Source organism: Lethenteron reissneri, chromosome 21 (genome assembly GCF_015708825.2).
Source record: "Lethenteron reissneri isolate LAM-NWPU_2019-01 chromosome 21, ASM1570882v1, whole genome shotgun sequence".
Classification (NCBI taxonomy): Eukaryota; Metazoa; Chordata; class Hyperoartia; order Petromyzontiformes; family Petromyzontidae; genus Lethenteron; species Lethenteron reissneri.
In genome coordinates, this window is record NC_083799.1 from 9,996,947 (window position 1) to 10,022,512 (window position 25,566).

Below are 25,566 nucleotides of genomic sequence, written 5' to 3' on the forward strand. Positions count from 1 at the left end.
TTTTTTCCTTACCTAGAGTTGTTTAGATGCAACAAGCACGTTAGTTTTACTCGCTTCGATGGAAAAATCATCACACCAGGCAATTCCTCTCCTCCCTCTTTTGCCTCAGCAGTGGTGTCTGAGCCACGTGACAGAGTTTTGCCGGGAGCACCGTTGGTTGTGTGAGCCGCACCATGTGGCCCAGGCCTGGGACGGTGCAGCCCTGGCAGGAGCCACTCCTGAGCAGCTTTGTGGGCATGTGGAAGAGTTGCGGGCCTGGGTCCAGAAGGCTTCCCTTGTTCCGGGCTCCTTCCTCACCCCGGAGAACACCTTCCACGTCGACTGCTCCGTCGTACGGCGTGAAATAGGTGTGCTTGTGTGGGCAGTAGCAGCCGTGTGGCGATGGATTTGGGAGGCCTTTCAACCAGCAGTGGATTGATCGTGGCTGATGATGATGAGTGGCCAGTGCCCGTGATGTCACACTGCCGGGCAGTACATGTGGTTATCGTCTTATCCGTAGCCCACGATACCAGGATTGGTGAAACTTATAGGTATTGTGATACCAGCATCATTATCTCAGAAGTGTTGCAAACATAATATTATTCGAGTAAAAATACCTTGATATGAAGCAAACTTGTAAAGGTTGTTAATTATGTGCAATGTAATAGCGTCGTTTTAAATATTAAAACCATTCCAAATCTTCAAGGTAGTGTCATCACTGCATAGCTCTGTGTACACCAAAAAATATGTTTTCGGGTAGTCACCTCCAATTAGCACAGTTGGCTACGTACGGTGCGAAAGAAGTTCAACATACACACATACAGGTTGCTAAGTGTGTGCAATGAACGCTGTAGGTGCGTGCTCGCTGTCCGACGGGTGCAGTATTCCCACTGAGGCGAGCGGAGCAGGAGGTGCTGGTGTGGCTGGAGGAGAGGTGCAGAGATGGCGCTGAGCGTTCACTGGGTGATCTTCAGCGAGCCACACACTCGCTCCTCTGCAGGGACACGGACTGCGTTGCGTTTGCTAGATATGTGGAACAGGTGCTCGACGCACGCATTTTCCATGTGCCTATAACTTTCTACACGTACAGTTTTACATGCACTACGTTATATTCTCTTTAGAAAGGCTACGGAGATGGTGGTGCAGGGCAGAACTGCTTTTTGTGTTTCGTTTGTTGTCCTTCCCGTGCACCTCCGTTTAGCACGGTTGGCTACGTATGGTGCGAAATATGTTCAACATACATACATAAGGAGTAGTGAGATGGAAGGATGTGGTGGAACCAGATATGAGGATATTGGAGATGACTATAGAAGAGACACAGAACAAACACCCGAGCGGCCAACTCCAATGCAATCATGGGAGTTTGGGCTTAATAGAAGTCATCTCTAAATCAGTGCCCCCGCCGTAGGAATGTGGAATTCTCAACCACTACCTAAGTCTTCTTGGTTCTTTCGGTAAAGTCACGTAAAAAATAATAAAATAATAAAAAAGAAAACATAATAAAATACAATTCTCTAGTGAGAATTGTATTTTATTATGTTTTATTTTTATTATTTTATTATTTCCCTTCTACGTGACTTTGCCGAAAGAACCAAGAAGATGAATATCCGCAGTCACGAAAGCTTTAAATCGAAATTTTACACTACCTAAGTGTTGCAAACAGGAGATGAACACTACCTCGATGCTCATTTGAGCAGGAAATCGCTTTTAATATTTTTTACCTTTCCCGGTACCACTTTCCTCCCTTCTCTGTGTGTTTTGCACACGCTTTCCATATGTTTACAGTTTTGCTTGTGCTTAAATTGATATTATAATCTCATCATAAACATACCGTGTGTGTAGTGAGTTACTTTCAACTACACATACCATTTTCCTTCCCTTCCTGCAATGTTACAATGCGACGAGCTGCTTTGGTCGTGAATAACAAACCCTGATTACAGCCCTCGACAACAATGCCCCCGTTGAACTCTTTTACAGTTGCATGAGTTCAAGAAGTGCTCAGGAGGCTTTAAGGCGCAGCTGCAGAACGTGAACGCCCTGCATGAAGTCTTGAGAAATACCTTCCGGCCTCTGTCTAATGAAGAGGAGGAACGGGAGAGGCAGGTGAGATAAGGGAAATGCAGCTGAATGAGCAACTCTGCCTCAAATTCAAAGCTTGGTCAGGAGGTTTTGACGCAAATTAGCTTTCCAATGTGTTTTTGGGTTGTACCGCGGGTTGTTTATCATGATGTACGACTCTTCGCTTCACTCGCTGGGAGTTTCTTCAGAGGCTAAATTGAATATATCAGCACATCTGGTCAAACAACACAGAGTATACAAATTGAAGTACCACTCAGCCTCAAAACTGACACAACAACATACACTCCTCCACGCCTCTCTTCACTGCCCTGCTGCTTCTGTAACACCTGCATTCCCACTCTGGCAACCAGACAACGACCGCATGGGAGGCTTTCCTGCGTGTACTTGAGGATGGCGAAAACTTCGTCCTGGCGATGAGGGCGGCCGCCGTGCGGGATGCGGACACGTCCTTGTCCCGTCTGATGGCCCGTGCGGAGGCAGTGGCAGCTGAGGCATCCACTCCTCCGTACACAGTGCCCGCGGCTCTGTTAGCGGCCGAGCTCGCGCGCTTGAGCTCGCTCGGCTCTGAGATTGACTCCATCGCCAACACCGTGGATGAGCTAAGCCGGGCAAAAGCCTTCATTACCGGTTTGTTTTATTATCGCAGAGCAGGGCGTGTATTAACGTTAGTGCTCATGCATGAACGTCAGAACCATTAAAATACATCCATTATACCTCTCGCTATGGCTGTAACTACTAATCACGTGCGTACTCTATTCTACCAATAACCTGGAAAATATTCAGTAAGAAATTAAGCTCTGGGCAGTTCCTTTTACTTTCTGTGAGTGTACAAGACAATTTACGTAAGTTTATTTTGTAATAAAGATTGTTTCCACATGCATTTTTTTGTATCCAAATAAGCATTTAACATGAATGCAGCTGTTTTTTTGTCATTTATATGTTCCATTACAGGGGAGCCAGTGAGTTTTTTTGCAGTAAAAACCCACCAGAAGGTGGTCAGTGCGAGGCTTCTTCTGTGGAAAGTGTTTCACCACAGCTCTGAGTCCATCAGGGACTGGACAGCCCAGCCGTTTTCCCAGGTTGGTTTGGTCACCTTGATAAATCACTGCTCTCCAAAGAGCTGTGAAGTATGGATGTATTTGTAGTGACGCAGATCGGAGACAGTCATACTTGGAGGCACCTCTTTATTCTTTGCACACTCTACGTGTTTGCACACTTTTATATAAATCTATACACACACAACAGTCTATTGTCGGCGGCACTATCTAACTAAACAGTTGGCAGGCTGTCGAGCTAGCGGCGCCCATTGATGGTGAAGACGGCGACAAGGGGATCCACTTCCAGCAACGGCCTTGAGCTCTGGTCAGGGTCCCCTCTTATCATCCCGGCGTGGCCTTGATCCGCCCTTACCACGCCCCCCTTCTGGAACCTATTAGCAGGCCCCCGGGGCTTCCAGATGGCCCCCTCCATGAACTCTACCTAGATGTTTTATTCCCCGTATGTACTGTCGTCTCTTGACGTGTGTACTGCCGTATCTTGTCGTTACACTTTGTACAGTTTATATATTGACGAAGAAGGCACATTTTTGAAAACCATATTAACAGTTATAATAACATATCACCTATCCTTCCCAGTTTTCTGTTGGCTCTGCAAAGGTCGAAGTTGAGCGCTGGGAGGCTGCACTGCTGCACGTCGAAGGCTCTCTGGTGTCGGACGACGCGGTGTTAATTGCATGCCAAAGCCTCCTTGGAGAACTCACTCCCAACCTGCAGCTTCTGGAGAAACTCGGCAGCACTTTCTTCAAGGACCGGCACTGGGAGGCAGTGCTTGCCAGTACGCTACACATGCACGCCACGGTGGCGAGATGTTAACCACCTCGCCTGGTATACAGCAGGTCGTGGGTTCGATCTCGATCCTGACGCCTGTATATTTGGAGTTTGCATGCTCTTCCCGTGGTCGCGTGGATATTTCTTCGGGTCCTTGGGTTTTTCCCTCTGTTTTGGCTATCTTCTATGGTGTGTCTGATTTATTCCATATTGTTTATTATCCTAAATGTATTTTTTATGTCACTTTCATATGTTTTGCATAAATCATACATAGCGTCATCAATTCTTACAGGATTCTCGGTGCATATATTGTGAGAGCAAGAATCAGTACAATGGATTAATTTTCCATCTATGAGGTTATTCCAGCAGTGGCTGGAATTTTTGTATTTTTCATTCTGTAAAAACACATCAATTAAAAACACGCAATTGTATGCTTTGTTACCTAAACAAATGTGATGTATATCATTTGTATGATTTACAACTCTCTCCTTTTACGATGTGATGTACATGTAGTATGTTTGGCAAAGGCTAGGGTAAGATCTACAAAGGCAAATTATCCAAGGTCATTTGCGTGCACACGCGCGCATGTTTTTGCAGGAATGGGACACCGCGGTGATTTTGCCGCAGAGTTCACCATCGCACAACTTCTTTCCCTTAACCTGGTTCACCATCATAATTCTATTGTGCAGGTGAGTTGCTTAACAAAAGTATGTGTGCAGACATGATTTACTGTCAAATCATCAATTGAAGTGCTTCACACATGGAAACAATTTTGTCTTAGTGCTTCAGCCGATGCCAGGCGATGATAACAAGCCACGCAATTCAGAAACGTTGAAATTCAATGATGAGCAATTTGTAACGTGGATCATAAGGCCCGCACAAAATTTTCTTTTAAATCTTACTCTGTTATGGGCGGAAGGCGTTTGATATCGGCATGCTGATAACTATTTTGTAAAAGAGGGATCTTAACTTTGTAACAGTGGGGGAATAGTCCAGGGATTGCTGTGAAGCATTTTCCAATTCCTGACAAGAACTCTGCAATTTTTATTGTGATTTAGGGTTTCCAGTAATTATTTATCAAATTTAATATTGTTTCAAAAAGCCATGATATCGATACTCGAGTTCAATTAACTTTTAGTGACAATCGAAGGTTTAAATCGCATGGCACATTCAACTGCGATTGGTCATGTGACAAGCCACTGCACACAAACGACATCTAAATAAAAATGTACTTTTCAGTCCAGTGCTGGATGAAGGCCTCCCCACGCTGGTGTCAGTCATCAGGGTTGTTAGATCATACTTTCACCACGCTGGTCAGTGCCGGTTGGTGATGTTGGTAACCGAAAAACGCAAAAAAATAATAAGTTAACAATGGGATTGTTTTTTTTCTTTCCGTTCCAGGTGTGGCAGATGGCGCGTGCGGAGCATGCCCTGGACATGGAGCTGAGACGGCAGCACGCCGCCTGGGCCCAGCGAGATCTGGTGCTTGCCGCGCACATGTGGTTCCTGCCACCGACGGAACCGCACGGCAACTCTCCTGGAGGGCAACAATACCAGCGCTTGGCCACCCCCAGTGGCACATTCATTTTCGCCGGTTTGTCTTTACTAATTTAAAATATAATGCGATACATCTGGAGTGACTAACTCGGAGACAGTAAGACTTGGAGGCACTTCTTCATTTAGCAAGCTCCATCAGGATAACAGGCTATTATTAAGACCGTCAATTGTCGGCGGCACTACCTAGTTAGAACAGTTGGTAGGCTGTCTGACTAGCCCCGGGTTGGTGATGACGGAGACGACGACGAGAAGAATGGTGACGATGGACTTGAGCAGCACGACGGAGATCCCACTTCCAGCAACAGCCACAAGGTCCCCCAATCTCAGCGTGGCCTTGCTCCGCCCCGGCCACGCCCCCTTTCTGGAACCTACTAGCATGTTCCCGAGGCTTCCCGATGGGCCCCTTCTGTGACCTTTCCCCTAGATCCCCCTCTCGTTGTGTATCATGGCCTGCTGACGTCAGTATTGCCGTACACCGCATATCCCCTTTTTCGCCAGCAGCCAGCGCTATGGCACTACACATCCCTTTCCTCTCAGCTGTCGGTGCCATTCATGGGGGTTGTTTACTATTCTTCATGGTGAACAGTGCGGAGGGGTGAAGATGAGGGACACAGATGTGAACATAGTGCAATACAACAATATATTTTGCTGCACTGCCCTCTGCCACAAAGCAGTTTCTGCAGAAAATTACAATGCTTGTACTGTGTTATGCATATCGGTGATTCATTGAAGTGCTATCCGGGCTCAAACCTGCTTATTTCCCGAGATATGACGAGGTCAGACACATCTCTATATACTAATTGTAATTTAATGCATGGTTTTTCCCTTGTCATCAGCATGCCTATAGGTCATGAGAATATATGTCCGTGTATATGGGATCTTGAGTCAATAGTCTGAGGTCACACGTTCCCCAGTGCCTCTAGCATTTCACTCATCTTCACGGGGCCAAGCCATTTGTTACTCATTATCTCGCATTCGTTAGCAGCTTCTTGAGTGCTGACGGTGAGTTTGTTGCCGCGATGGTGTCCACAGGCATAGACGACTTGAGGGCTCTGATTGAGGACGACACGATGGCACTGCGTGTGCTGACACCACCTGTGCACGAAGAGGAGCTGCAAGGGCGGGCGGAAACCTGGATCGACGTGCTTCACCACCTGGGTAACGGGGTGGGTTTACTCAGGGTGTAATAATGCGTCGCTTAATATTTATTCTTAAGCTCGCTGTACCTGTGTTGAATCACGCGTGTGTAAGATAAGGTGTTTTTCGATGTTTGTATTTTGTATGCAATGACGTGACATGACCCCTGCAGCCGCCGGAGACTGCTACATGCATTGCATTGTTAAAATATAGATGATCTTTAATCGAATTGAACCGTGAATTATGCCAATTCATGAAGTCTCTGCAGGGGGTGAATATATTCCCAGTGTGTGCACAGCCTTCCACGCTACATACCCACACGTGACCATAGCAGCAGAACTCACGTGAATTGGGTTCTCTTGTGACACGACGTCTCCGTATCCGGCGACACCGTAGGGCCAAGGCACATGGTCTCTGAGCTCCAGAAAGACATTTTTATTGACTAAAAGGTGACCTCGTCCAATGAAGAGACTTCCCCCAGTCTATTGTATTGTGGTGTTCCATCGAACAAAGACGGTTACTGCATCACGCACTTTCAGATGCGCTTCTGCGGCCGTCAGCAACACTCAACCTGGAGCTATGCACTTTTACTTCTAGATTGAAAACTAATTTCTTTAGAACTGCTTTTTGTGTTTAGTTTTTTGTCCTACCCCCGCACCTACGATTAGCACGTTTGGCTATGTACAGTGTGAAACAAGTTCAACCTACATACATACAGCTATGATGCACAAGCACAACTAAAAAGAAAGGCCTGATACGTTACCTATTCATGTATTTCTTTACTTTTAAGGCAGTGTTATTGGTGAACTTATTGTTATTTTTTGTTATTTGAACGTGGAATTTTCACCGATGGCTTGGGGCTACCAATGGAGATGAGTATCTCCCCACTGCTCGTTTGAGCAAATTAACACTTTGACTCTTAAAGGAGCTGAAAGATACGTGGTGTGGTGTGTACCACTGTCGCTTGACTCTCACTGCAGCTTGTAAGGTGTTGGTTAGCTGATAACCTGTAGTACGTTTTTTCAGTAAGGCACTCTTGGTTGGAAAGAGTCTGCGAATTATTCTCTGTCCTAAGCGTTGTTTTGTTAAACTGAGGAAGGATCTGTACATGATCTTTTAAGTGTCCTGTAGATTGAAAGATCGCATTTGATGGTTGACATTGCAGTGTGACCTCACATCCCTGCTGTTACAAAGGGATGCCAGGCTGCCTCCCAGATGACAAAAATAACGAGGAACATTACTTACAATGTTTATCTGTGAAATCAGTTGGTTTTGTAATTGAATGAGGCTATATTTTTTCAGTTGTATATAAGTTATTTAACCAGTAATGGAAGAATATGCATATTTACCTTTGAATGTCGTGCTATTTGGCAGATGATATGCTGGATCTGTGGGTCACTCTTCAGTCCAAGTGGCTCTTTCTCAGCAAGGTCTTCAATGAGATGGGCCTTCAGAGCGATCATCCTCAACTCGTAAGTTTCGAATTAAGTTAAATTACGAATGCACATTACCCGTGTACGTTTAAACTGCAGTTCATGTTAACGAGCCCATATAGATGCTGACGTCATACAAATATAATCAAGAAGATGTGTGCTATCGTTATCTCACAGTTTCTTGTTTGTATACAAATCTACAGCTTTTCATCTGCCCCCTTTGCTCAGTGTATGAAACACCTCTGGCTATGTTGTGTTTTTGATTCTTGCAGGCGCAGAAGTTTCACAGCGAGGTGGACAAAGTTTACCGGGACGTGGTGCAGGCCGCTCTGGACGACCCCTCCGTGCTGTCGGTGCTGGGCCACCGGCGAGAATACGCGACTGGGCGCGACCAGTGGGGACTCGCGCTCCGCACGATGCTCACGAGCAGCATATCCACCGCAGAGCAAGTCTTCGGCGAGTTGACGCGGCTGACCGACTCTTCCCGGGAGCGGTTCGCTCGGCTGTTCCTCCTCCCAGACGAAGACATCATGGGTCTGCTCTCCTGCGCTTTTGATGCTCACAGGCTGCTGCCGTTTGTGACGCGGTGTTTTCCCGGCGTGGTTGGCTTGGGCTTTGACGCGTGTCCACCACCCAGCGCTGGCGATGGCTCTGAGGCTGCTGACCCAGCGTTACGCGCCTGTGCAGATCCTCTCTCCATTGTCGCGGCTCACGGGGAGGTGGGGGAAGTCTTACGCTTGCGAGAAGACGTTCGGCCACGGTACTGCCCAATTGCTTGGCTGCAGGACTTTGAAAGGTCCCTCGCATCCACTGGCTGCCATCAGTTGGCTGAATGTGTTGCGTTCATGTCAGGCGAGCCCTTTCTCGACCCATCAGAGATAGCAAACAGTTGCATTGTCAGGCGATGTAATTTTGGCATTTGGAATGGACCGGAGGAGGACATCACGGAGTTTTTGATTAAATGGAATGCTTTGTTGGCAAAATTTTCAGTGCAGTACATAGTTGTAGCATCTGAGGTCTTGTGGACCAAATTTATCGTCCTTACCTTGAGGGAAAATGGAAACCAAATTCAAAAAACAAAAGACGTCTGTAACACACAACTCGGTCGCCTGGTTTTTGCTCTGAGATGGCACATGAGCCAAGGTTCAACATCAAAAGATGCTACCAGGCTGCACCTCCTTTTGAGTTGCCTCATTACAAGGACCTGCAACCAGAGGGACAGCCTTGCCTCCATCCGTTCAGAGGGCAGCTTTGAGTGGCAGAAGCTGATGAAGTATTACCTTGGCTCCGACGTTGACGCCGATGTCAAGCACGTTAGAGGAGGCTACGGTGGCGGATCGGAGGGGCCGGGGTGCCGCCCGTCTTCAACCATGTCTTCTGAGTCACAGTGGAGCTGCTGGGTGGAGCAGCTGGGATTCCGCTTCTCGTACGAGCACGAATACCTGGGGCCGTGCGCCACTCGCCTCGTCATGACCCCCATGACGGAGCGCTGCCTCCTCGGCCTGGTGCTGGCCCTCAGTGACTGCGCGACTGCCGCTCTCTTTGGGCGCCCAGGGGTGGGGAAGTCAGCGATCGCCTCGGAGCTAGCGTTCGCCTTTGGCAGGCTCCTGGTGAGCACACAGTGCTCCCAGCAGCTTCTCCCCGGTGATGTCTTGCGCCTTGTTCGTGGAGCGGCGAGGTGCGGCGCCCTGCTCATGTTGGAACATGCCGACCAGCTACCGGCCGGCACTCTGTCCATCCTATCGCAGCAGATCCTGGAGCTGCAGGCAGCTCTGAAGCAGGCATGGCCTTTTAAGCGTGACAACAGCAGCGCACACTCACACACAAGCCACTGTGTAGACAAGAATACCGTACCAAGCAACGGTGACCATGATTCAGTGAGGCTTCCTTTACGAAACTGCGCTTATGGAACTCATGATGCACAAAACAAAAGTTCAATTTCTGAGTCATTCAAACGAGTGAACTTTGAGGACACCTGTCTTCATGTAAATCCAAGCTTTGGTTTTTTCCTCACGTTCATTGAAAGCCCCGCTAACTCTCGGTTCCCTGGGAGCCTCATGAGCTCAGCTTTCCGGTCGGTTTCCGTACTGACGCCCAGCATCCACGTAATTGTCGAGGTCCTCCTCCTGGCGGAAGGATTTTGCGACTCGTTCTCACTCGCGGCCAAAGTTTCGTCTTTTTGTCAGGCTGCAGATCGGTGTGGGTTCCTGCGCCCTGTGGGTAAAATGTGCCACTTGCTAGCCATTAAGTGCATTCTTAAGGAAGCCTCCAAAATTTATCACGCCAGAATTCTTGCCGATAATATCGAGGATGGCAACGGGAGCGCAACCAAAGGTGACAGCACAGATTCCTACCCCTGCAGCCCTCGGCATCCCCCGCTGTCGACCAACCCAGGGCTCTCCTACAGGAAGAGCCTGCACGAGGAGCGTGCCGTGTGCGCTGCATTCCACGGAATGAACGTGCTCTTCAGGGCAGACTCCCTGCGGGAGGCGCAGGACCTGCTCGGGGAGTTCATGCCGTCGTTCATTAATGCACGTGAAGAGCGTTCCTCCGAGTCATGCCTAGAGTTTCAAAGCGCGATCCATAACCAAATCCGCGAGGACAACTTGCAGGTGACGGCGAGCGGTGTTCTGAGCGTGCAACAGCTGTATCAGTCGCTGCAGGCGGCCCCCGGGGTCATCTTACTGGGACGTCCGGGGAGTGGCAAGACCACGGCGTACCAGACACTCGCAAAAGTGATCAACCGACTGCACGGTTCTGGACTTAAAACAGCGGGGTGCTCTTCTGCTGGCTTTCGGGGTGACAGTGATGAGCTTGAGAATGCTGGCGGTCATGGCATGGACGATGTTGAAAGTCCTTCTGACAGTATTTTGGTCAGAACTTCAGTGATTTTCCCAAATTGTCTGTCACTTGAAGACCTCGTAGGCAGCGATTATAACAACAAAACTGGGCGGCAGGGAATTGTGCAAAAACTATTACGAAGTGCAGGTGTAGAGGAAGAATCTGATGCAGGCTTAGCTGCTCCAGGAAACACCTTGAATATATCGTTGGCCAACAAGCCCATGCCTAACAAAGCCAGGAGCTTCAGACAGACGTGGATCGTGTTCGATGGAAACTTTCGTCAGGACCTGATGGAAGCACTGGCCACGTATTTTAAGCTAGCTTGTGGCTCTTCCTCCACCCTGAGTGACTGGCCAAAGGCTCAAGGCTTCAACAAGGTCTCATTCATCTTTGAGACGAGCGACTTGGCCCACGCGTCCCCTGCGGCTCTCGCTTGGCTGCCTCTTGTCAGCTGCTGCGGGGAAGACCAGTGGAGGAACATCCTGGAGGTGAGCACAAGCTTTCTCTTGATGCAATTCCTGGCCAATTTTAATTCTCGCATCATTCTTCAATTGACAGCCGTATAACACAGTCAACATTTCACATATTCCATGGTTCGCATTATGATTTTTTTTAAGTTGTTGCACTGTACTATCTGTGCCCCCATGTCTATGCTCGCCGCCTTCACCAACTCGCAATGACTCGAATGGTGAAGTACGCTCCAATAACCTCCAAGACCTACAAGGTGTGGGGAGGCCCTCATCCAGCAGTGGACTGACAAAAAGGGCTGTAAATGCACGTGTAGAATTCACTCTACTGATGTGTTTTATAAGTCGTGAATGTCTCCTCCCAGTCATGGCTGGAGGGGGAGTCCATTAAGCTCGGTGTGACTCACGGAGAGGCGCAAGCCTGGAGGTCTCTGGCTGAGGACGTGTTCCCACCGACGCTCGCGTTCTTGCGGCGGAACCCGTTGGCCCTGGCTCCGTGTGGTGGCAGCGCTGCGCCGGACGGCGTGCAGGAGGTCGCGTCGTTCCTCGGCTTCATCACCGCCCTCTTGGAGACGTTTCCAATCGCACCGCGGCAAGAGGAGTGTGGCACCAAGGATGGGCAGGGCCTTGCTGGAGGTGAGGCGGACGCCTCGGCCGTTAGTGAAATTACTTGCCCAGAAATGTTTAATTGTTTAATGTTTACTTCGGTGGAATGGTGGTGCATTGGTTAGTGCATTGCGCATTGAACCTGGCGGCCTGAGTTTGATTTCCATCGACGCTTAAAATCAGTGGTGAGTGATATCTTAAACAGTACTGGGAGTACCCCCACCACTCCTTCACCACCTCCACTAATCAGTGTGCTGAAGTACGGTCAAACAACACATTCATTTTAAGGGGAGTCAAACTGACAAAGGCGTGTAAATAATAAAGCAATTTACTTTTCAGCAAAGCATCCATTACTTTTACAACTCTGATTTCTGATTGGAATGATAGGCTTATTCCATGTGTTATTCCTTTTGAATATGGGTAGGCACTAGAATGCCAGGAGACACCCAGCATATGAGTGGAGAATACGCAAACCTTACACGGGTCAAATTTCACACTGCACATCATCTCTACGTGATCCACAAACCCTTCCTCCAGATCATTAGATGACAAGCACGCATCGCTTCTCTTCAAGCCCATTAATTTTAATCGATGAAGTGGAGGCATCTCCCTATGATGCACCAGCTAGATTTTCAATCCTGACGAAGAGGTCACATCATGTTATGCTGAGTAGAGAAGACACGGCTGAATTTATATGAGTGAACATGATTTATTTGATGTGCTCCCATCTATGTCAGATTACTAACTCGATATACACCAACAGCTCCATTATCGAATTACCACACATGCTGTAGGATGGGCACGTGAACTGCATTTAGCTGTGATGTCCAATCAGTCACAGTAGAATATCCTGCCATCGATCTTTAATGGTCATTTCAGCCAAGGTGATGGTAAAATGTTTGTGATATCTGTGTGTAATTGGCAGTTAATTGCAAATGTATTTTTTTATTTTAATATGTTCGTGGATGAGATTCAGCCTCTTAAAAGTGGTTTTATATAAACATATATAGAACTTAAAATGTGTCTTTTTTTTTTTCCTGGAAAAATTGCATGGTGCTCTCTTTAAATGGGGGGTGAAATGGAGGGTTACAACAGTTGACCTCCATCTAAAATGACACAATATTTTGATGGGTCGTTTTCTTTTTTTATTTTACATCAATAACTTCCATGCTAATTGTTATATTTGCATCTTCTGCACCAGTAAACATGGGTTGCTATCCTTGCTAGCTGAATAAAAAAAATGCTAAATGTAACAAATTTAATTAAATCTTGCACATTGATCACTAAGTTTAAAGACATCGATCTTTCGTAATTTGCTCTGTTTCATTAGCTTGTGTTTTTTTTGGGCGGTGGTCGGGGGTGGAAATGACTTCCTTATGTAATTAGCTTCACCGCCACAAGACGTTCCTGGGTGGTCATGCGGCGCAGAACGGGCCGTCGCGCTGTTCCTCTTCTCCTACGTGTGGGGCTTCGGAGGACGCCTCGAGAAAAGGTCAGCAGGAAGCTTTGTCTCTAACAGAGCATTCATCACCAGAGGCACTGCAGCTCACCGATTCCGCACGCAGGAGTGGAACCACACAATGACGCTCGCCCCTTTGGAAAGGAAATTGTGTTCTTCTGTGAATCCGAGCTCTTGGAACACATTGCACTCCCTCCTGCATGGAAATAAAGACCCAGTTGTTTACGCGTTGAGTCCATTCGTTGTGTAACCGGGAGCGGCGTGTGTTTTGTTAAGGTGCCATTACATGCCAGGAATATGATTGGCTGATACAATATTTCAGCTGATGAGCTTTTTTGTTGCCTTTGTTGCTTGGCCACTACCGTTTGCAACAGCCTATCATGTGAAGTGAGTAATGTTCAAAGTCTTACAGCAGATGGGCACATGTCTTTGTGTGGGGGGGGCAATGGGGGGGCTGGCATGGGGGTGGGGGGGCAGGGGTGACGAAATACACTCACAATAATATAACTTATTCACATTGAATCTCATGAGCATGTTAATTAATTACGTAAAAAAAGCATCCGTTTCTGTCAATTAGGTTCCATTTGAGTATTTGACCACAGGTTACTTTTCCCTTGCATAGAATACGGGCTTGTTTAATTGAATCAATTATGTATATTTCATTTATTTAATATATTTTTATAATAAACCTTTACCAAAAAACTATTGAAAAAATATCTATTTTTGATGTAGAATAAATCCACATTTATCCAACCACAAAGCCCTCTTGCCTGCTTCTCTCCTCGCACTGCATTTATATGTTCACTCGCCTGTATTGTGTGCACGAATCTGTTATTGTTGCATGTGATTGCATAACAACCCAATTCGTTTACCATTCATTTGTATCAAAACAACAATTTTTATCTTTAAACAAATATAGATAGAATTGCTTAGTTTCATCGCTGTTAGCGATCCAGGCGTGATGTTAACTTTAAAAGTGGCCTTAATTTAAACCCAAAAAACAAAATGTCCTGTGTGTGTGTGCGTGCGTCATGCGGTGGCAGACACTGGGGCGAGTTTGACTCGGTGGCCCGGCGTGTTTTGAGCACGAGCCGGCACGGAGTCACGCTACCGGAATGTGGCACGGTGTTTGAGCTGTGGCCTGAACCACCCGAGGGTCGCCTTGTCGTTTGGGAAGTCTCGCAGGCGTCGGCCACAAGCAACCCCAGGGATGGATTCGCTCCCTTTCCACAGGTACAGTGATACTCCTCCAGTGCCGATGTGAAAATCCATCCCGAGGTTTCCAGCTTCTCCACATTATTTGGTTTATTGATTTCAACTTATTTCAGCCGCTCTGTTAAGTAGCGTAATGCCACCTTTGGGGCTAATTTACGCTTCTTAAAGATCTTGGGCTGCCTACAAACTTTTAAAACGCACAGTAATTAATGGCTATTTGGATACGGCACAGAATGACTCCGGATCACGAACCAGAGCTCTTTCAAACTAAATTTAGGACACTCATTGTTAAACTAGGACTTGAATATGAGTGCATGTCTCTCATCGCAGTGTGTTTCTTCTGATGTTCACAAAGTCTAAAATGTGCTTGTGGTAGTGATCGAGTTAATCAATATGCTGCTAACCATGGAATAAAATAAAAAAAGTGTTCACATGCGTACTCATTATGAAGCATGACATGTACTTTCTGTGCATCACAGCATCTTGCTATGGTAGGCTCTTCGTAAATAAAGATGACGATTACAGTAACAGTCATGCACAGTGCTATGTTGCATGATTGTCTCTTAGTTGCGTGATAAATCACCTCCCCCAAAGCAATTCAACAAAATGTCACTGTTTGGGGTTGTGATTTAAATCAATACTATTTAAATTTCGATTTAAAGCTTTCGTGACTGCAGGGATTCATCTTCTTGGTTCTTTCGGTAAAGTCACGTAGAAGGGAAATAATAAAATAATAAAAATGAAACATAATAAAATAATTCTCACGACGTTTCGGCCACAACGCAAGCAGCCGTCCTCAGGTGAAGACCAGGTCTGTCGGGGAGACAGCGTCTGAATGAAACACCACCACGCTGTTGATTGCTCTTTCTCCACTGCTATCCCCATAGTCTTGAACTCCCTTTCCCCAGCCATCTGTGCTATTGACGCTTCCCCAATTTAAGTTCCGACTCAAGAACATTTTTTCCCTGCCTACAAAACAAATATGCCCACTGTTTCTATACAGCGTCTTGACATGTGAGCACATTCATACGCTACGTAAAATCTAATTTTATTTCATAAGTAACATGGTCATGCCATTGCCATTACATTTGCTTATATCTAAATCAATTGCCTTTACACACACACACATATCAATGCATGTACCCTGAGCATAGGAATTTGTTTAAATGAACAGCGCGATGCACTGTTACATGCTACTATCTTATTCCACCTCCCACAGCACAAGCGGTACTGCGCGACTCGTGGAGATGCTGGCATCGGCAGGTTCCCCGTGCCTCCTGCTGTCTCAGGCGGGCAGCCTCAACAAGGAGCCGGCTGCCACATGGCTCTTCCGGTCACTCTGCACTCCAGGGAGGGCCTTGTTTGGCCAAGGCGGCGAGCAGCACCGTGTGGCCGTGTCGCCCTGCCTGGAGGCGTCGCGCCTCCGTCAGGTTCTCCGGGAGAAATTGTCCCTCAGCCGCGTGGTGAATTTGAGCGCTAAAGGAGAAAACGTTTTGGGCTCTGGATCTAGAGCAGAGCGAGCACCCTTTCTGGTTTTTCTGGATGATCTCCACCTGGCTGAAGTTGGTACGTAATTATGTTCTGTTTTGAAATCATTGTAGAATTTCCACGGGATTTGTGGTTATAAAGATAAGAAGTGTATTCCTAAATTGGCTGTGGTAGGAGTCTGAGCAGAGCAGAAAACAATGACTAAATCTTAACATAGAATATGTCCAACAAAGACCATTTGGCTGGAATTACGTTCGTCTTCAGTTGAATGATTCTTGGAGCTTTTCACTTCTGGCAAATTGATTACTCGTTACATCTATTTTGCAAAAAATGTTTCGTCATGAAAAACATGCGATATTATCTGGTTTGTTCCCGAGTCAATATTCGCCAAGGTACAAACACGGTGCCCCATGATCACAATATTGTTTACTGAGTGGTGCTCATCCTCAGTGTATTGCGATGCATAACTGTGTACATCGTGGGAGTCAAATATTTGATGTTCTGCAGATGTCAAGTCTAGCAGCCAGCCTCTGGTAGAAGTTACCCGGCAGCTGCTGTCAATGAAATCTGTGTACGACCCTGAACGTATGCAGTCTGCGAGTTTCTATTCAGCTCCTTTAAATATCCTGGCGTCGTGGGTGAACAATGAGGAGCAGAGCCGGACTGTGCCAGCACGTCTCGCCCGCCTCTTCACAACACTCACCTTGCCGGCGGTGACAGAGGAGCACATTTTCACGGTCTGCGTTCCATCGCTACTAGTCTGGCTGCAGGAACTTCCGACCAATACTTTGGTTCACCCCGAGCGCCTGGCCGATGCCCTGGTCAGAGCTACATGGGAGGTGATTTCGCAGATGAGGGAATGGCTAAAGCTCTCCCAAGCTGAAGTGTGCAGTCCATTCTCTCTGAGCTCCGTTGGGGAGGTTTTGAGCAGCCTGCTCTCGGTGTCGCCAAAGTCGTGCGTGCGAGGTTCAGAGAGCCCCTCTGCAGTTGCCTGTCGCCTCGTCCGCCTGTGGAGCCACGAGGCATGGCGCACACTCGGAGACGGCCTCTGCACGGCAGAGGGGGAGGATTCTTTCCAGGGCATCCTGCTCGGAGCAGTGCAGAAACATGTAATTGTTGGGCTTTCATCAATGAGTGGGGAGTTCTCAACTGAGTCTCCGAACCAGCGACCCCAACACCACAGAAGAGTAGCGCTGAGTTTAGATACTGGGCTTGCATTTTCTGCAGCGGCTTCTTCCAGCACTCTGCAAGCCAACATGTCCACATATTTTCATCTTTCTTCTATGTCTGGCAGTGAAGCTGCAGATGATGATTATAATGACGATGGGAGGAGCCATTTGTTCCGGGCTGGCCACTCTTTGGCCGCTCAAGATGAACCAGCAAAACCAGCGTCGGTTGATGCGCAGCATGCTGAAAGAACAACCGCCACGGTGACAACTTCACGTTTAACAGGGTGGTCCGTGCGGAGCAGTTACGACTCCTGTACAAGCAGCAACAAATCAGGCGTGAAGATGGCCCACTCACGATCAGGCAAGAGAAGCGGTAAAAAAAAGACGGCCGACAAGCCACCGACCGGCAGCAAAGAGTTGCCACTAACGATGGGAGACATCCTCCACCACGGTGAGCAGTTCAGAGACATCCTCTACTGCGACAGCAGCGTCCTTGCACCCACCTTCACGGGGTTGCTGCCGTACAGGGGAAGAGCTCGTCACAGAGAGGTTGGGTGGCAGGAGCTGGCCCACGTGCTGGAGAAGCGTTCCGGCGACGACGTGATGACGGAGGAGAGCACCCGCCGTGCGGCCGCGTTGTGCCGCGCGCTCTGCCGCCCAGCCTCTCACGCTTCTGCTGATCGGCCTCGGCCCCTGCACCGGCCGTCGGGCGCTGGTGAGGCTAGCCGCCGGCGCTTGCCAGGCCAGCATATTTGAACTCGCGGAGGGCACGAGCGCTGGGGGTGGTGCGACCATAGATGAATCTCTGAGGCAGCAAATCAAGGTAGCCTGCTGGCATGCTGGTGCCGAGGCTAAACCAGCCGTCTTGTTGGCGACAAACTGGGTGGTTCGGCAGTGGCACGCACAGCTTGTCGCGCTGGCAAGGGAAGGGGTGTTCCCGGAGTTATACTCGAGTGCCGACCTGAAGGAGATTTCGGAAAAGCTGTCTGGCAGCTCTGTGAGCAAAGACCGGCTGGCGAAGGTCGATAGAAGATCGCAGGGCCCTGTGGAAAGGTGAGCTGACCGTGCGTGCAACTCAGACTCATTCTAGCACACACTATCTAGCATCCATATGACAAAAATTGTCTGATCTCGGAGAGCACATACATAGTCATCGTCGTCATCTGCAATGATCATTCCACTGCCTATGAGGAATGCCTTCCTAAGCTGTCACCATCAATTCATCTAGGACATGCACACGAGCTGATTTCATTTCTCCATCTCCGTGGTTGATGTACTCTCAGGCGTGTTCCCTATTTTGGCTGCCACTCCATCGTTAGTTTCGACCACCGGTCATCATCCCTTGTAGCGTCTTGGGCTGCTCAAGCCCACTTACCTTCTGAACGGGCAATATGATGTCTTTAACTTGCGTATGCTCTCAAACTCCAGTGTTCCTATTCGGTTTCAGTGTAATTCCAAGCATGCATCTCTCCACGCTTTGCACACTTTTCAAACTTTCACTTCATTGTTTTAGTCAATGCCCACATTGAACCGTTGTCTCACCCCGCAAGGTTCTTTCGGCGTGTGAGAAACCACCTGCACGTCGTGACCCTGGTGGACGCGTGGCAGAGCGGGGACGAGGAGGAGGCTGAGCTCACGCGGGGACGCAACTTCGCGTCCCTCGTGACGATGGCGACCTCTGTGAGCGTGCATTCTCGCTGGGGGCGCCGCACGCTCGTTCACGTGGCGCGCCGCCGACTTGAATTCCTGCACGCGACCGTCAAAGGTGGGTCGCCACTTTGTTTAAAATCACTGCCATGAATGATACTGAACGTCCATTCCAAACTCTATATATATTTTACTATTGTAGAGTAATCGTGCTGGCTGCTGACATAGAGTGATAACTGCAGTGTACGGCAGTACGCACGTCAGCAGGTGACAGTATACACAGGGGGAAGATAACTAGGGCAGACTTCAGGGAGGGGTCCATCTGGAAGCCCCAGGAACCTGCTAGTAGGTTCCAGAAGGGGGCGTGGCCAGGGCGGAGCAGGGCCACACTGGGAGCATAAGAGGGAGTTCTGAGCGAGAGCTCGGGGATTTTGCTGGAAGTGGGTCCCCGCGCCGTGCTGTTGTTTCGCCACCATCGTCGCCGTCGTCTTCACCATCACTGGGCGCCGCTAGCTAGACAGCCTGCCAACTGTTCTAGCTAGATAGTGCCGCCAACGATAGATGGTTGTGTGTGTAAAATATAGAGTGTACACCCACGTATAGTCGCCATTGTATGCAAGAATAAAAGAAGGTGCCTCCCGCTACTACTGTCTCCGAACTACGTCACTACACAATTTTTAACTAAACTATATTTTTTATTTTACCAGGTAAGGCCCACTGAGCAGTATAGCTCTTTTTCAGAACCACAAATGATAGCTAAATGAAGTGGCTTATCACGTGGAAATTTATAGCAGCCAAATACTCTACACGCATTTTTATAAATGTGGAGGGAAATACCAGAGGACCCGGAGAAATATCCACGTGATCACAGGGGGAACATGCAAACTCCATACATACAGGCGTCAGGGTCGGGATTGAACCCACGACCTCCTGTATACCAGGCAAGGTAGTTAACATCTCGCCACCGTGCTACCATTCAGCCATCCAGCCATCTGTCGGTGTCAACTCCCAAGTTCGGAGGTCGACGTTCAATTTAGGCCAATATTTTATCTCAGTGCTCACGATGTTCCTTCCCCATGCTGAACTTGTCGTTCCACCCTTGTTCATCTTTGTCTTTTGCCCTTCTACCTTCAATGCTTCCACGGAGATGACGAGGCAATAGGGCCCCCTGTGAGACTCGCACGACATGACCGCAGTCCGTGATGTCTTTCTCTGTCTGACTAAATCCATTCTTTGGCATCCCTGAACACAGATCCCGAATAACTATCGTCAGAGTCAATTGTACTGCACAGAAGGCTGCAGGCATGTAACAATGCGTTGCCTCGTGGATAAAAATTGATTCTTATGCTTCGCATTCACTTATCAAATTGTGGGAGAATCTACTATTTACATTTGATCTAATTATCAAGGAAAGTATATGCTAATGTTAGATTTAGACTAATGGTGGAGACAGTGATACTTGACATAATGTATTTATTTTATTTATTCTTGAATGGAATTGCAACCCCCAATTCTTTAATTTAATCATAAGAGATGAATTGCTATATGCCTGAAAGACACGGTGACAATTTTTATTTGTCGCTGACATTGGGCTCTCTGCCGTGCCATATAATTTCCTTATTAAGCACCCCTCATAACATTCTATATGTGCATGTGCAGAGAAGTATTGTAGTGGTTAGCGTACTGTGTTGCAGTGTTGCAGTTTTTTGTAATCGAGGCTTGATTGTTAGAACACATAGCAGTTAGCATCTGGAAGCTGACTCAGTCTAACGTGAGTACCTCGTACGGTTTGGTCATCATCAGTGCTGCAGATCTAAAGGCTGGCCACACCTCCCACTCGGTGCTTCGGCTGCCTTGATGTAAATACTCACTGACATCACTTGCCCCTGCATCCAGTAATGTTAAATGGGGAGCCTTTGTGCACGTATGTCATCGTCATCTTCTGCCATGATCTATCCGCTGTTGGATGAAGGTCTCCCCAAGCCGTCACCAGCTCATGGTCTCCCAATGTAATTATCCATCTAGCTTCTGCACGCAAGTTTATTTCATTGCTCCGTCTCCATGGTGGTTGGCCACTTGGCCGTGTTTCCCTCCTTCGGTTGCCACTCAGTAGTTCGTCTCTACGACATCTCTTCCAACGATGCGTCCTACCAGAGCGCACTTAGCAGTCAGATGGCTCCAACTTGCGTACGTTCTCTAATCCACATGTCCTGCTTCCTGTCTCAGTCTAATTACAAGCATGCACCTTTCCACGCATCCTTGTGCACTCTTCAGATTTTTGTTCAGTTTCCTTTGTCAGTATCCACATCACCATTGGAACCTCATTTGCCAGTAAAAAATATGATAATTGGTTTTTTACCCTTCTATCTGGCAACAAAACTGACACCAGATATGTTGCCAGATAGAAGGGTAAAAAACCAATTATCATATTTTTTACTGGCAAATGAGATTCCAATGGTGTAAATGCTTGCCCCGAGCTCTCATACTCTGATGGTGCATTGTCTTTGAGTTGTGCGCCTTTTGGCGTCATCTGGTCCAACCCATGTGAGACTAGGCTCTAAGGAAAGCTGTCTCGGGTGTGGACCAATCAACTTCAAGGACAGTGCATACATTTTCAGAGTTGTGTTTTTTGTTTGCATTATGGCTGCAGGTATTGTGGTCTATGCAAACATGACTCCTTGTAAAAAAGGTGTCAGTTTTGTTGCCAGATAGAAGGGTAAAAAACCTATTATCAGTGTCCACATCGTCAGTGTCCACACCCGTATGGTAATCACCGTTTATGTGTGCGTGCAGTACACGTCCCCGCGTATGATCAGCACAGAATTTGCACCGTGCTGGCGAGCGTTCACCAGTCGGCAGAGACTCTTGCGTCGGAGTCGCTCGGAAACTGGGCTCAGGCCCTCTTCCCGCCCGAGGCATTTTTGGACGCGGTCGACCTCTTCTTCTCTCTGCACAACCAAATCGGCAGGCACCGGCACGAGCGCATTCATCGGTAACTTCTGCTTTTTAGTAAAAACAAAACTTAAAATATGCATGCTTCCAAATGATGATCTTAAAAGTTCAAATATAAACTGCAAACCACTCAGGAATTGGTATTTGCTTTGAAAATGCATGCGATTTACCACTGAGCAAACGATGCTTCCCATTTGTCGCTTATCCTTGGTTGTCTTTTTTTCTTTCATATACATTAATTTATTGAAACATGAAAAAAGTCGTACAGTACATCCAACATCACAATTGCTGAGCTGTGTATTGGTGGTTGAAATGTCGTAATATTCTACAAGTCAGTATTAACAGAAAGCCGTTTCAAAGTAGTCACTGAAAAAAACTGGTATAATTGGCAAGAAGAGAAAGAGAGTAGAGGGGACGGTCCTGATGACAGTTACTGATAAAGACGCTCCCAGGTCATCATGTTTGTTATCGAAGGGGACTCGCCATCGGAGCCCAGATCTGCCGATATTAGGAAGCCATTCAAGCTATGCATTTTAAAATCTCGATTGAAAACTAAATTCTTTAGAACTGCTTTTTGTGTTTCGTTTATTGTCCTTCCCCAGCGCCTCCGATTAGCACGGTTGGTTACGTACGGTGCGATAGGAGTTCAACGTACATACGTACGTCCATATCACCGCTTGTTTTATCCACAGGCTCGGCACTGCCTTGAGCCGAGTACAGGAGGTGGAGCGGACTGTCGAGGAGTGGGAGGAGCAGATGGTCGAGCTGAAGTCCGAGCTGGAATCATCTCAGGAGGTGACACACGTCCCACAGGACACCTACTTGTATTGACTGTTGTTGAAGCTGATTTTCAAATTTATAATTTGTGTTATGGCACTGTTGGTATGCAACTACCGACTACAAATGGTGATGCCGCATAGTCTATAATCTTTATTTGGTAACAAGCGTGCTTTGTTCATTTTCTGGAGAAGTCAGTGGGTGACTGAAACCGAACATGAATTCTGCGAAAACTGACTTATCATCCAGTGCACCGACCTCTGCACTGTGTTATGCCGGATGCACATTTAAACTGGAACAAACGACATGACCTTGTCCTGTATGCACGATTTTCTTTTCTTTACAAGCGTTGTTAGTGAGCAGCTCTAATTTGGTGATTCCAGACAAAAGAGGTCAGTGATGAACACCCCACCTCATTGCTCAAATTGCCCGTGTCCTCCCCAGCACTGACTCATATGCATTAAGTCATACCAGTTTGTTCCAGTCACGAAGGCCAAATCAATTCTACAAAATGTTACGTATGGATTTATGATTGCCATTAACAGTTAATTGTCTATTACATCTCAGCAGGCTCTCCCCATGTTTCAACAAAGGAACACATTCATTATTTGGTCCCTCATACCTACACCATAGGTTGTGCGTAGTTGTTAAAGTTAATGTATGTGTATGCATACTCTTAAGTTTTTTCGGTAAAGTCACGTAGGTAAAAAATGTTTTTATAATAATAAATGAAAAATAACTCAATTAAATCACGACGTTTTGTGATTTAATTTAGTTATTTTTCATTTATTATTATTATTTTTTACCTACGTGACTTTACCGAAAAAACCTAAGAGTATGAATCCTTGCAGTCACGAAAGCTTCAAATCTAGAATATGTGTATGCAGTATTTATATGCTTTAGCAATGTATTAATGTATGTGCAAAATATTTCTGCAGAGATTGGAGTGCATTTTTACGCGAACGCATTGAATAGCATTGACAAACCAGTGGAAACTTCTGCAAGCAATGCTTCTGCTGATTTAGTTGTTTTCAGATTTTACACATGAAAAATCCCGTTTGGTCAGCTGGATTGACTGTCATCTCGGCGATTTTAAGTAGCACACCCGCAGCCTTTGTCTCCTGGGTGCTGGTTTCTTTACGCAACAAAATACATTCATGAAAACAAATCAATGATCATCGATGGAACCTTTACAGACTAAAGAGCCCTTATATGGGACGGAACAGTGTAAAAGGTCATGTGTGGCCAGGACCACGCCCGACCCCCTTTGTCTTCCCAGTGCCGAATTTTTAAAACCACACGAGGTTCTGAAAATGTGCTCGCCACTGATGTTGATGTTAGCCATAGTCAGGACACGCGCAGGACACAAAACTACTGCGTCACCACTCTCCACAAAATCTCACATGCGCATACTGTACATGAAAAAGACAAAGATCCCTTCTTATAGCCTGAACAAACTGTTGCGGAAAGTGCTGTTAGCGAGCACCTATGAAGGCCGGCACGGCACACGAGGGAGAGGATGGCCAGCTTCACACCCGGCCGCCTTTGTCTCCCAAGTGGCGATGTTTACACACCGCACCAGGTACTCATTTGGAGCTGAGTCGACCTAGGGAAGGCCCAGGACAGATTCAGATAATCGTCACTGGTGTTGACCATGAGCGGGAATCGAATTCGGGTCGCCAGGTTCATAGCGCAGCACGCTAACCACTGCACTCCCGCTCCCCATACGTGCACCTGCATACACACAGCTGGTGCAGCAGCTGCAGAGCACCTCGGACTGCAAGCACCGTGAGCTAGAGGAGGCGCTGGAGCGATGCCGGCAGACAGAGGAGCACATCTCAGCACTTCACGAGCAGCTGAAGGCACTGCGCAGGAAGATGCGAGCTCAACTCAACCAGGTTGGCCACGTAGCATCACACAGGCTGACCCGCATGCTCATGCCTCTTTGATCACACACATAAGATACATTTAGCGACAGTTTCATCCCCTCTGGCTTGGTGTGTGCTAGATTTCACTGGTCCAGCTGCTGCTCTTGGGTGAGTGTGGTTTGTTCCCGAGTGAGCCAGTGAATCAGAATCTTTATTTATCCTGGAGAAATCTGATTAGCTCTGAAGTTCTCTTTTTACAAATGTCCAGTAGGGGCAGTTCAGAAAGTTACAATAACATACAACAGTGTTTTGTTCCCAGGTGAGCCCATTTTGCCTGCAGATGAGCCAAATTTCCAATCTACCCCACGTGAGTCCCGTCGCCGATTTGCCTCCAGGTGATACTGCCATATGAGGCAGTTAGAGGCATGTGTCGCTCCCAGTTGAGCCGTGTAATGTTGTGTCCATCCTTCCCCCTTATTCCTTTCCAGGTGAGCCCGGTGTACGAGGCGGCCCTGCGGGCCCTGCGCACACTGCGTCCGCGCGACATAGAGGAACTGCGCTCGTACCGCGCTCCGCCGCCCCCTGTAGTTGCTGTGGCGGACGCCGTGGGCCTCCTCTTTGGATGCCACGCCGGCTGGGAGGACACGCGCATACTCATGCTGCGCCCAAACTTCCTGCAGGTGCGTGCCCATGGTAGCTTGCGTGAGTGCGCCCGTGTGTGCGAGTGGGGAGCGGTATTATATAAGAAGTAATGTAGCGGTTAGCGCGCTGCGCTATGAACCCGGCGACCCGAGTTCAATTCCCACTCACGGCCAACACCAGTGACGAAAATCTGAACTGGTCGTGGGCCTCCCCTAAGTCGACTCAGCCTCAAATGAGTACCTGGTGCAGTGTGTAAAAACATCGCCACCAGGAAGACAAAGGCGGTCGGGCGTGGTGCTGGCCACCCACCCCTCATGTGCTGCGCCGGCCTTCATAGGTGCTCGCTAACAGCACTTGTGCCAACAGTCTGTTCAGGTTATACGGGGGATCTTTGTCTTTGTTCGTGTGCACATGTGTGGGAGTG

General features: G+C 47.7%; 1 protein-coding gene across 1 annotated transcript in view; it reads left to right on the forward strand.

Annotated features, from left to right (window-relative positions):
- DNHD1 (dynein heavy chain domain 1) overlaps window positions 1–25,566 on the forward strand; it is a 65,821-nt gene that overhangs the window by 13,787 nt on the left and 26,468 nt on the right. The window contains 23 exon segments of the mRNA XM_061555748.1: window positions 113–347; window positions 862–1,019; window positions 1,957–2,082; window positions 2,409–2,685; window positions 3,010–3,137; window positions 3,693–3,891; window positions 4,482–4,573; window positions 5,286–5,478; window positions 6,474–6,599; window positions 7,953–8,050; window positions 8,284–11,340; window positions 11,685–11,955; window positions 13,312–13,417; window positions 14,428–14,617; window positions 15,819–15,830; window positions 15,832–16,165; window positions 16,595–17,928; window positions 17,930–18,309; window positions 18,807–19,021; window positions 21,697–21,895; window positions 22,548–22,650; window positions 24,381–24,530; window positions 24,989–25,180. Coding sequence (XP_061411732.1) covers window positions 113–347; window positions 862–1,019; window positions 1,957–2,082; window positions 2,409–2,685; window positions 3,010–3,137; window positions 3,693–3,891; window positions 4,482–4,573; window positions 5,286–5,478; window positions 6,474–6,599; window positions 7,953–8,050; window positions 8,284–11,340; window positions 11,685–11,955; window positions 13,312–13,417; window positions 14,428–14,617; window positions 15,819–15,830; window positions 15,832–16,165; window positions 16,595–17,928; window positions 17,930–18,309; window positions 18,807–19,021; window positions 21,697–21,895; window positions 22,548–22,650; window positions 24,381–24,530; window positions 24,989–25,180 — 8,175 coding nt within the window.